Here is a 12828-nt window from a genome sequence, read left to right on the forward strand (position 1 = left end):
TCATGCAGTGCCAAATAAATATATGTACGCGTACATACACCACCAGCAGCAACAGTTTCCTCTAACTTCCATGCAGTCAAAATTTAACCAGAGTCTTGCTACCTCTGCTTATGTTCATAAAGAAATACTGAAAAACACTTGTGCATCTTGGCAATCTGCTACACAGCTCTACGCTTAATGAGAAAATATTAAAAGTAAGTGTAAATAGATAAAATACCTTTTAACACTAAAATGGCTTGTTGAAATTTGTATATTGTTTATACAGGTCAGACCAATTTTCCTCTGGAAAGACCTCTGGCAAAAAAAATTAATTTCTAGGATTTGTGGCCTCACTCTCCCTCGATGAGTTATTTATTGATAGGACAAAACCTCGGCAGCTGTCAGACTCGAACTCCTCAGCCCCTGCAATGCCTATGTCTTTTCTATCATTTTTGTGATACTCTATATTACTAGTCATATTTTCACTCCATTTATAACCAAAGATTAATAATTACATCTTTTGAAAGAATTGTGTGCCGATTTATTCATGTAACATACCGATTATGCGCAGCAAAGGAACCCAATTAAAGTAGAGAAGAATACCACATATCTGGTAACACGCAGGAACTTTCAAAGGGAAAACTTCCACACACAGCATTTTTCCATTTACGTATTAAGTCACCAAAAATGACCTGACTTCTGGTTGATGACACAGAGATTGCATCCTCCCCTCTTCCACTGAAGAACAGCTTGAAAACCACCCATATAGAATGCAAAAGAAAAGCAAGCCATTTCCATAGAAGCAGGGGAAGTATCGTTATGAAAGCAGCATATTTTTTTCAGATCTACAATTTTATTCTCAATGGAATTCTTCCAAATAGTCAAAGGAAGAAGCACTGAGCCAGCCTTTTGATTTGCAAAAATCTCTTCCACCCCCTTTTAAGTAGATGAACTGCAAAACAGCTACAGCAAAGGAAGAATGAGATGAAAGAGCCCCGTGCATTGTGTTCCCAGAGCCCTAAGTATTAGATACACCAGGAGTCCAGTTTGGTAAACCTGAGCTGCTGCCAACGATGGAAGGGAAAGATTAGAAACAAACAGAAAAATAGAACATTTCTGAGAACGTTTCTCTGGGTCTTGCCTCTGTGGAGGATTGTTGACTTTCCACCTCTAGACAGCACTGATCAGCAGTCGCAGGTCAAGGGTGAGCAACGGGATTATTCTTCTCCCAGAGGTGAACGACCATCAAAATACACCTGCAAGGATATTACTCCTGCTTCAAACCTTGAACTGTTCCTGCTGACTGAAATGACCCCATGATTCCCTGTACATTCATTTAAAACACTGCTGAGCATTATAAAAAAAAGTCTACTTCCACATTTCCAAATGTCCCTCAAAGAGCCGTACTGCACGTCCCCAACAGGATGCCATCCACCTCCCAAACGCCGTAGGCTACTCTCTTCACGTGCCGCGAGCCCAGCGTAAGGAGGTGTACGTGCATTTCGTAAGGACGGTAACATCACCCAGTGTGGAAGCAGTGTGCATCTCAAAGACAGTATTTCACATTTTAACATGCTAAAAGACTAAATTTCCCACACTCTGTACAATTTCAAGGTCTTTGAGCATGCCTCAAAAAAAAGAAACAAGAAGTGTATCTGTGTTGTGTGACCAGTACTGATTTAATCACATCCACAGCACAGTAATTCGTTGAGTTGTAGGGTTTTTTTCCCCTAGCAATACCTCAGTGCTGAAAACTAAATCAAATCTAACCCTCTAAACTGTCCTTGTTCTAGAAATGCACAATAAATCAGGCCCAACTTCGTTAGCACTGACCTTGACAATTCTTTATAGGGTTATATTGTCCACATCTAAGCTGACATATTCCTTGTGGAATATGTCAAAGCTGGGAAAGGACTTGTATGTGAACTAAGGCTTACAAACTGCATTTCTTAACAACAAACATCATCTCTTGCCCCACCCCAGCTTTTTTTTTTTTTTAAATAAAATTGACCTTAGTAACAAATTATTCGGATAGCAGTGCACCACGTGTGGTTATTTGTTTTAGACTACATTAGGTGGGGCCTAAGTAAGGATAGGTCATCTCTGTGGAAAAATAAAAGGTTAGTCTTTGGTTTTACCTGTACCCTGAAAATGTGTCATTTAAATTTCCTCAAATTATTTGCTTAAGCGTACGAAAGGGAGACAACACGTATAATTCTCTAGTTGTGAACAACACGAAAATGGCCATGCTACAACACAGGAATGCCTGATCTTCATTGCAGCATTTGGGAAAAATCAGCCTTCCAGTTTTAATGAGGAGGAATATAAAAAAACCAGATGGCAATTGTTTTGAATGCAGTTTATTGCATTCTTCATTTGGTGACTCAGCTTTATTTCTCAAGCTGTGTAGACCCATTACATCAAGAGCCTCAGGTATTTAAAAATAAGATAGAATTACTGTAACTACACCATGAAGAACAGATCTCTACTATAGCTTGTTAACTTTCAGACACACATATTTACTTTTCTGAGGTCAAAACAGGGTAAACTTTTTGAATTCTTAATATTGTTCTCAAGCGAACGCAGCCAGCTCTAAAAAACCACGTCTGCAGTTCATCAGCACTACTGCTGCCACACTTCATGAAACCCTTTAATTCAATCAGTGTGCTGGCGTGGAAGGCTACACGTTTGTACTGCAGCTCTCCCCTTTCACATTCCTGCTTTGCATACGCTGTTGGTCTGTGCAAACAACATCATGAGCAGACAGAATGAACAACAGTTTGCAGATATTCAACAAGCAGCACTGAAATGAAAAGGCTAACAATGATTATTTGGGCTACCTCTTCCTCTATAAACCAAGAATTTCTATAAAATGAGGCTACCTAGCCTTTCTTTTCGAAAATCCAATAAAACATGTTAATTACTAGTTCAGACAGCTCGCTATTTCTTAAAGTACTGTCACTGTTTGAACAGTTGTTAATAACCATCATTCTTTTCATATTGCAGCGTACTCAATTTTCAATTTACACTAACAATGAGATTACAGCCCTAAAGTACATTCACTACACTCAACATTATTCAGTGAGCTGTAGCATTCAGAGTGATTGCTACACTGCTTGCTGGCCTGTAAGACAATGTCTGCCTAGAAATACTGTATAGAAACAGATTAAGTCACAAAATAACTACTGGGGTGGTCTGATGTATCTGTACAGCAGGAGACTCACCTTTACAGCTGCTGCTCCATTCTGACCATTATTTAAGATATCACAGAACTCAAATTCCACGGGTGGCACAGCATGTGCACAGATGGATACAGGAAAAACTGACCTATATGAAGTAGCCTGCTTTTGTGACTAAGTCACACAGATTCTTTGCATATGGAGTGGAGAAGTGGGCCTTGCGCTGCTTGCCATGTAAAATTTAGCAGAAATTATCTCCTGCTGTACCACTTCAGGAAATGTACCGTAACTTCATTAATGATCAAGTCCTTTTCGTACAGCCATGCACGGATCCTCAACACCTACATATAGCATGCTATAATTGCTACTGACACATAGCTTCTGTGAGAAAGCAAGAATTCTGGAAAGAGTTTTTAAATAGCATTAAATCAAGCTTCGCTTTTCATCCTTGTCTTATGGCTTAGCAAACTGTACATTCAGAAAAATGTCATCTTTCTTTAGACAGCTTTTTTTTCCACAGCATATCTTTCTTTGGACTAGTTTTTCTAGTTAACCAGCATAGAAATACAGTTCATATTTTTACTAACTAAATGAAACCAGACTAGAGACCATTTAGTAACTTTCTGGATTTTTATGACAATATAGAGAAAATTATCCCTAGCAGACCTAGCTGATGAAGCATTAGGAGTTATACGGAGTTGTGTTCATAGTCACAGTTAGATACAGTTTTCAAATTAATTTATCAGCATATGGCCTTGTATCTAATCACAAAAAACAGTGTAAAATCTCAGTGGACCATGGAACCTCTACAGCTCTCTCACTCACTGGTTTTGTTTCAATATCCTGCTCCCTAAAGAGTAAATGAGTGCAGGCTGGAGAAAATACAAAAGACTTCTCTTGCCTTTTAATGTAGCCACTGCACATTGTACTTATTTTTCTGTCATAACACAGTTTTTACTGGGTTATTTGTAAAACTTGTGCTTAATTAAGGACTGGGTAAAACATGCATCTATTCCACAGATCAGTGAAAGAGCTAAGTCTGAAACACTCCAGGTGTTTCCAGCTTGCTAATAGCATTAAAAACCTAACTCTTAACTAGGAACTCTTAAAGTTTTCTAACACTATTAGCAGTAAATAGAAGAAATCAAGGAAAAAAGGAAGGAATCTTGAATCCTTTCTATCGAAGGAATCAATAGAAAAAACAAGGAAAGTTGGCTTGAGATACATTGGTTGGTTTGTCTATTATTTATTTGAGTTACAGTAAAGAGTTACTTTATTGTCTTACAACTTGATGTGTTTGTAAGTCAGTATGTATAAGATAAGGAGGAATTGGAGGAAATCACCTGGGAAGCAAATCTGGGGTGATTTTCCCTCCAGAAATCAAAACACAGCTGTTTTACCACGGCTTCGACTCCCAAACTGCATCTTTGTGACACCATGTTTACATCTAGAAACAGTAACAAAGAAGAGAGACAAAAGATTAGCATCATTTACAGAGCTGACGATACTGCATACTAGAAAGAACGAAAGCCCAAGTTTGGCTTTTCTCCTTCTCAGACTTCTTTGTTTTAATACAGTCTCGTCTATTGCTACCATCTAAAGTAATTCTTTGATTTTCAGTACTTACTGGTTGCCAATTCTGTTCAATAGTATGATATCAAGCTCTAGTCTGGCTTTCTAATCTTGTCACAGGATATTTCTTTGAGCTGTGAGTACATCTAATTTCTGTTCCTAGAATTTTGTTCTCTGATCTTAAAGTGGTATCGATAGCTTTAAGTGTATTACTTAACTGCATGCCTAAGTAAAAATCCTTAAAGGATTTTCTCATAGTTGCTAATACAAAGTTGCCCAGAAGTTTGGGGTTTGGTTTTTGTTTTTGGGGGGTTTTTTTTAATTAACAAAAGGAGACTTTGAGAAACAGTGGCCAAGATAAAGCCAATTAACCTCAGAATCAATTTCAGAGACAGCATAGCACGAAGCTGAGACAATTCATCCAGAAAAGGCCAATTTCATCAATATTTCTGTTTGCAACTTCCAATAGTCTAAGCACTTCCTCCTATTAGAAGAAATCTTGGGAACTTCTTATAAACTTGGGAAATTCTTATAAACTCAATTAAAAGATATGGATGGCAATAAGCAGTGTATTGTGCAATCTCACAGGGCGACCTGAAAACGGCCACAAGCTATTACGGAGCTGAGCGCTGGATGTCTGGTGTTCAGAGGTGTCGGCACCCAGCCCGTCTCGCGGGCCGGAGCCGGAGCTGCCTCTGGCAGCCAGGCACAGCTCGCCACGCTCCTCGGCACGCCTGAGCTACAGCCCGTGCTCCAGCTCTCCGTTAGACTGTAGCTGAGCTGGGGCCATTGCTTACGGTGCCATTTTTAAAACTCTTCTTATAGAATCTGTAAGAATCAACTTTTTTTTTTTTTTTTTTTTTTTTAAAAAGAGCACTCGAATCTCACAATGTTCAAATTTTAACTGTTTAACATTTTAACTGGTCTGGAAAAAGTAAATAAACAGGAATTAGAATCTTCAGAACCACTTACCTGCTTCAGAACTTCACCCTCTTGCTTACGTCCACAGAGCAACAAGCAGGGCTGCATCTTATTATGCCGTTACTTCCTCTGCTAAGCCACAACAGTGCTACCACAAAACGGAGAAAGGTTACAGCAGTTGCATCGCGTCACCTGCAGCTATGCCTTTCCCCTCTGCTTTCCATTAATCTGCACTTCTATGATTATCACAGGATGTAGTCTTGGCAAAGACTAACTCATCTAATTTACAATAATACTCCAAGACAATCATAATATCTTGAAATTAAGAACCATCAGACACACTAGTTTTTGGACATCCCCACAAAAAAAAAATCCCATCTACTTGTGATATTTGTCAACTTGTTTTGATTTGTAAAGGAATGAAATTAAAATCTGATTCTGTTTCCATTCTTGAACAAGCTATTATGAATTACTTCTACTCAGGCGGCAATCAAACATCTCTTTCTGATCTGGGACCCTATTGAGCTGCTTATCCTAAAACACAAACAACTGCCAACAGAAGTTGCTGTGTATACCTGCCACTTACTCAGATCCTCAGGTGCACATGCAGAGCCTGCCTTGACACATCCATTTCTGAAAATCTCATACACTAAACAAGATCCAAACTCTAACGTAGCCGTGGACCAAAACAAGTAAGCCCAAATTCCACTAAGCCCTTACACTGAGAATTTCTAAGTAGCTGGAGGCCTCTATAAAGTGAAAATCAGTCAGCGGGAAGCTGCACCGCAGCTGGAGAGCAGCGCCCGCACAGAGAAAGTCCTGGTCACCAGCACAAACAGGCAGAATGTTCTTGGTGACACTTGTGGTGGATGGTTGTCACAGGAAAGATTAGCAAAGAATGGAAAGAGATAGAAGCTAGCATACAATGTATGGAAGCAGCAAATAAATACACTGACCTACGTATACCAGGAAAGAGTCTACTTGATTCATACAAAAAGCCACGAGGCTCTTGCTGGCTGCAGCTCCCATGTCCCATGCAAGGAAAGCAGAGAGAAGGCTGCAGCTTTTTGTTTAGGAAATTTTCAGTTTCCTTGTCTCATCTCTGCTATAGACCTAAATAGCCCTTCAGTCTATTTTGTCCTCTTCTGTACCTGTAGCAAATACAAGGGGCGGGGGAATCACAGAACAAATGACAAGCTTTTGGCTAACAGGATTAATTACAATAATTCTTAGGCATCAAAAGTGAAAGAAAGGAGACATCTCTTTGTTCTTACAAAGCATTGCAATCTGTTATAACTCTACTAAGGACTAAATTTAACACACTATGAAGACAAGATGCATTATTTTAGGTCGACCTTGAATACTTTTTTTTCCTTTTCTCTCTCTTTTTTAAACACAAATCAGACATGCATTTCCAGAATAAAGATAATCAGTTCCAGCCAGGCTCAAAGGATGTCTACTCTCAACTGCAAAATAAAACAAGAGTTTGGATCTTATTAGTGAAATATGTAACTAGCCTTATATCTGACAACAAAGAGTTTAACTCCTTATCTGTAATGTCACTTTTGAAGGAAGAAGTGATTTATGGAAGTGTGCCACAGCTCCACAGACCACTGCACTGGCAAAATGTAATACTGCAGGACTGGTAACACGAGATGTGCCTAACGTTACTGGCAGTCTTTCCATAATTTTTGTACTCAATTCACCTCCAACTAGAAGTTTAATCTCAGGTAAGCTGTAGGGAAGGAGGTCAGAACTGCACCAGGCTGGTAAGTCAGAACCACAGCCCCACCACAATAGTTTCCTATGCCTATTCAATCTCTTCAATCAAAATGGCATTTTTGTCTTACCACAATATTCTGAATTTAGTTTCAGGAAGTCAGTGCTACGTGCAGCACAGCGTTCTTGCACATTCAAAAGGCTGTAGGAACGAAGGGCAGGAGTTACTTGCTTTGTCCTCGGGATCGTCTACAGGCCAGTACTGCACTTGCACGGAGTCAGGCGCTGAGGAGAACAAGCCTCCTGTTCGCACTGCCTTGATAAGCCTAGGAATCAGGCCTAGTAATAGGAATTAGTCCTTCATACAGCTTACCAAGACACCATCTCTTTTTAGAAGAGATTAATTCTATTGACCTGTGGTAAAAAGTGACTGGCTGTAGCAAAATGGCCTGCATAAAGGATAAGATAAAGAAGGGAAAATTAAATGAGCACTGGATGGGAAATCTAAGAGATTACCAAAACTGTCAGGATCAAGGGAAGACTAAAAACCTGAAAAATCACACCTATTTAAAGCCTAAGCTAAAGGCTGGCACATACTGAACAATTTGCAAGCTTGTGTCTAGAACGGCTGGAGAATACAGATCCCGTGCTAAATTCAAGGCAAGTTCAGGACACAGCATCGCTTGGGATTAGGCCCTTTATTGTTGCTTCTGATACGCTCTGCATTTCAGGATCAACCAGGGAGTATAAGGAAGATCATCTTCCACTGGGCAAAGATACCAAGTGCATTTTCTTCTTCACCAAGGGACTGCACTTTTCTTGAAAGAAGAATGTTTTCAATTATTCAAAAACTGGCATAGCACACAGCACCAAGATCCTAGACCCTGCCGCTTTCTGAGCTCAGCAAGCTCCTTCAGCTCTTGGCAGCGCAGCGTGAGCGGAGTCTACATCCAAGATTACTAACTTCATAACTTCTGGATTTGTCAGAGAGCGTTCTCCCCAAAGTGGCTATGTTGCATGTAGGACACAATTGTATAGTACCATTTGGGAAGTACAAGAAATTCCGAAGCGTCACTTCAGAGACCACAAAACACATATGCGGCCAGCACTGAAAAGAACTGTGTGCCTCGTACGTACAAGGGGAGGCAGACACGCTGCTGAGCAACTTGCCTCTGGTAGCAGAACCAGAAGGTACCAGGGAACAGTTTCAGGGTCGTTCAGTTCCTCAAGCTGTGAGGAGCAGCAAGGAGTAGGGAACCCGGGAGCATGGACATTTATTATTCACCAAACGTAAATACTACCTGCCCCCACACAATCAGCTGTCCACCAATTAATTTTCATAATCTTTTTTTTTTTTTTAATCACAGCTGTCTGATTACATCATTTCTCAAATTCTTCCTTGTATTCATGATACAAGTCTGGGACTTCACAATGCAGGGTGTTAAAAAAAGCCATCAAAGTCAAACAAGCAAACAAGTCACACCTTCAGTGTGAAAGAGATTGATATTATCATCTAAAGCTAAAATTTTGTCAGTATAAGACTACGACCACAACACCCAGCATTTTTAATGCCAAGTTCTATACTGTGTGTCGACTGTCAGAGAGGCAAGGGGGGCTGGAGCTCGACACGCCAACTGTCAAATCAAATAGATGAAAACACCAACTCTTCAGTTTATTTTTTAAATAAATTTCACACATGGATGACTAGCAAGAAATGCATGTTAACTATAAACACACAGCATGTTAACTACAAGCTATTGAACAAACCTCGCTATTTCTTTCTTAAGTAATTTGAGTCAAAACTAATGTCTTATTATGAAAGACAAGACCTACTACGTCTTTCTTCAAGATAGTTTTTTGGTTGTAAGTTAGGGCATCAGTTCTGAAACACTCCTTCCTATTATGGGAGGATTTTACAGTTACAACTGCAATTAAAAAAAAAAAAAACCCAAACAAAAACTCCACACTTTTTCCCCATAAAATTTGTGACTACATGGCATTCTCCTAGCAGACTTACATAGGTCTTTGCATTCCACAAAAGTTTTTGTCAAAACTAAAAATTTTGATAGTGGTAGGTCAAGGCAAGGTTTCCATCACAAAATTTTCAGTGAACCTTGCCTAATGATAACAATATATTAATTATGAGTCATATAGTATCTGCGGTCTAAATTCAACTTAGAAACAGTTCCACCACTTTTTTGAAAAACAGTACACATTTATCTTGGACTAGTTTCTTAATGTGTAGAAATTAATCTTTTGGTTTTAACAACCAAGTCAAATATTACACTAAATTACAATTTTTGAAAAATACGAAGGAGTTATCTGTTTACCAATTCTAACTTACAATGAACACTGAAAATGCAATCAATATGTCTTAACAATCGCAAATTTTACAGATGAGCCTGAAAGGTAGCAGGCTCTTCTGCAAACATTTAGTTCTCTCTGAAAAGATACCGATTTATAAAAGACCTCTAACAAAACTATTGCAGCCTTAACAGAAGCTTGGTTTACAGTTTAATACTTGTAACAATAAAATACTTAAAATAGGAGTTACAATATAGATAATGGAATGTAACTTGGAATTATAAAGTGACTTTATCCCCTTACGATGACATCTTAAAAAGTATTTGGATACAAAACTTCCAAGCCCACTTTAAGAGGTCAACACATTAACTCTCAGAGAAGTCATCTGCTGTTGACAAACCTTGTACTATTCACCCTTAAGACTCACGGCAGTTTCAGTTACATCTTAAGTATGAAAAACACATCATCTTTTCTTTTCAATAAACCGTTCCATTCAAAGTTTTTGACAGCTAAGATACATGTGAAGTGAAAAGAAAAGTCAGTCAGCATTGTTCAACATCTTTTTAATCTCCACCAAGGAAAAATAATATAAACATGTTAACACAAACAGAAAATGCTTTGGAAAAGACCATATGGCACTATGACAGGGGTTTAGTTCATAGAAATGTAATTTATAATTTTATAAAAATTATATGAAAGAGTAACATCTTCCAGTAACATCAGACAGTATAGAAAAAATAAATCTCAACATTAGTTGTACTCCGATGGTCCTTCTAGTAAGAAATTTAAAAGTGCTTTTTAATAACAGTGTTGCAACTCAAGATTAGTGCAATATGCCAAATCTATTTTAAAGCAGGTATTTATAGCAATTGCACAAGTTCTTACAATTAACAAACCCCATCAATCTAAAAATTAACACTAAGTGAGGTAAGTATTCTAATTAGAATTAAACATTCCTTAAATAGCTTACACACCAATTCTACTACAAGGAAAATATTGGTGTTCCTTCATAGAAAGGCTCAAACCTAAACATGATGTGAAACTTGTACTACAAATCAGTGAATACTTGAAAGTTAAAAAAGCTCTTGCAAAGTATACAGTTTAGTATGTTTATGACTCAATGCTACAAACAGTACCTAATGCAAAATATACCAACTTAAATAAAACCAAACTTTACAGTTAGTGTACTGAATTTGCCTTTGAATACACTATTTTGTCCCAAAATCCTCCTAGAAGGTCACATATAAAGTTAGAGCCTTAACTTAAAGTAGAAATTTCACTGTATTTTTATCTGTAAATATGAACAATTTGGTTAGCAACTATGACTGCAACTATAAGTACCATTACTCTTCAAGCAAGTGAAAAACACGGCGGGGCGGCGGGGGGGGAATAAAAATTTATCAAAATTTACTCTTCACTGTTTTATACATGACAAGCTGGCAATAATAAAAGATACTCTATATTTCTACATAATATTTTCTGCAAGAATTCTCAGAACTCTAAGATTAGTTTTCATTTTATTGTAGTCTCTTTACTCTGTGATTTACGATGCATAGTAACTATTGCCTTTTATATGCAGGCCTCATTTTAAGAGAGGCAAAAACTAGACTGTTAATGCTGAGCCCTTATGGCTCATTTGCATATGAAGCCAGAGGCTTTTCATATTTTATTTCTCAAGGTGTTTATAAGTAGGATTTAAGTCACTATCAACAACAGGAATAAAATATAAATTAATGAACTTTCGTTCTAATAGGCTATGGCTTAAAAGCCTACCAACTGAACTGGTTTTTATAGTATTGCACTTAACTTTAGTATTAAACTGACAGTTGAAGCCTGCACAGAACTCGTTTTATAACAACATTTCAATAAAAAAAGCAATAAATAAAATGCAGTATCTAAACCAAAAAATGCCAGTAGGTTTAGTCCATATTTCTCCCACCACAGTCTGAACTGCATCATGTGAAATAGGTTTGGGACAGTCTTTGGATACCAACTGCATAGTTCTTTCAGCATAACAGACTGCCCATAACAATAAAAGCAGCAATTAAAGCTTTCTACAGTAATATTATAAACTGAAAGACAGTACCCTTGAGTATATGCCTCAATTAGCTTAAAAGGATTTGTTGCCTTTGCTCAAGATAGCTTCAGAAGTTAGACACAGTTATTCTGTGACTGCGTATTATCTCTACTGTGTTATTTTACAGGCAAGTTGAGTCTTTTTAAAATATATTAACCCTGATAATGACGTGGAGACTTCCTGCTCCTAAACCAGGAAGTTGTTTCCTAAAATTTAGTAACTTGTCATTGCAGTGACAAGTTGGCCAAGTCTTTAGCAGTGTCTCTAATCATCTGTTCTACCTTGGGATTTTCAGCTCCAATGGTTGCTAGCTCCTTGTCAATAAGCCCCAGGTTGTGCAAATTGAGGATGGAATCTGCAATGATCCGCGCTGTCCTCTTCTGGTAGCCTCCAGACGTCACCATCAGGATTGGGATTCTGCGCCTTCTGGCAGCCTTGAACACGACTTCATCCCTCTTCACAATTCCCTGCAAGTTTACAAGAGTTACCAAAAAAACAAAAAGAAGTGTGATATAAATATGGTATTTTAGTTCTAGCCTGTGGTTTATGGATTTATAGTATTGGATGCTTGATAAGTGATTAAACCCTATGTTTTACAATACAAATAAAAAATTCATTTAAAACTTTTAGCAGGTTTACATGCATAATCACCTAAAAAAGAAAAAGAGGAAAACATCAAATCAAAAATCCTTGACTCTGTTTTAGAGGACACAACAGATAAAAGTCTTCAGTATAAATTCCTCAAAGAATCCTGCTCAAAGGTCATAAAGTCTAAACTGACTACAAAGTTTAGAAATGTTCACCCTATTTTACAGGTGAGGAATTGAGATTAAGAAAGATTGTCTGAATTCAAAGTGCTTGAGTTTGTGCTCAACTTGCATAGCACCCTCTGACAAAAGTTTAGCAACTTGATCACGATTTCACAAAACTACAGAAGAACCAAAAATTCAAATCAGATTTTCAATTAGGTTTCAAATAAGTACATGGGGGGAGGGGAGGGCGGGGAGAATTCAGAAATAAGTGAAAACAGAATTTAAATCTACTTTTTGGAAAAAGTAAAAGCAGAGAGTTCCAGAG

At 38.0% G+C, this 12828-nt stretch overlaps 1 protein-coding gene across 2 annotated transcripts in view; it reads right to left on the reverse strand.

The window, feature by feature from the left end:
• Positions 1 to 9665: 9665 nt before the first annotated feature.
• Positions 9666 to 12828, reverse strand: part of HDAC11 (histone deacetylase 11) — a 32130-nt gene continuing 28967 nt past the window's right edge. The window contains exon 9 of one of the 2 annotated variants that reach the window (XM_075514152.1): positions 9666 to 12218. In XM_075514152.1, coding sequence (XP_075370267.1) covers positions 11976 to 12218 — 243 coding nt within the window. In that variant the 3' untranslated portion in view covers positions 9666 to 11975. The remainder of the gene's footprint in view (positions 12219 to 12828) is intronic. The other variant, XM_075514151.1, reaches the window with a different exon arrangement.

The sequence above is a fragment of the Mycteria americana genome, chromosome 11 (genome assembly GCF_035582795.1).
Source record: "Mycteria americana isolate JAX WOST 10 ecotype Jacksonville Zoo and Gardens chromosome 11, USCA_MyAme_1.0, whole genome shotgun sequence".
Taxonomy (NCBI): domain Eukaryota; kingdom Metazoa; phylum Chordata; class Aves; order Ciconiiformes; family Ciconiidae; genus Mycteria; species Mycteria americana.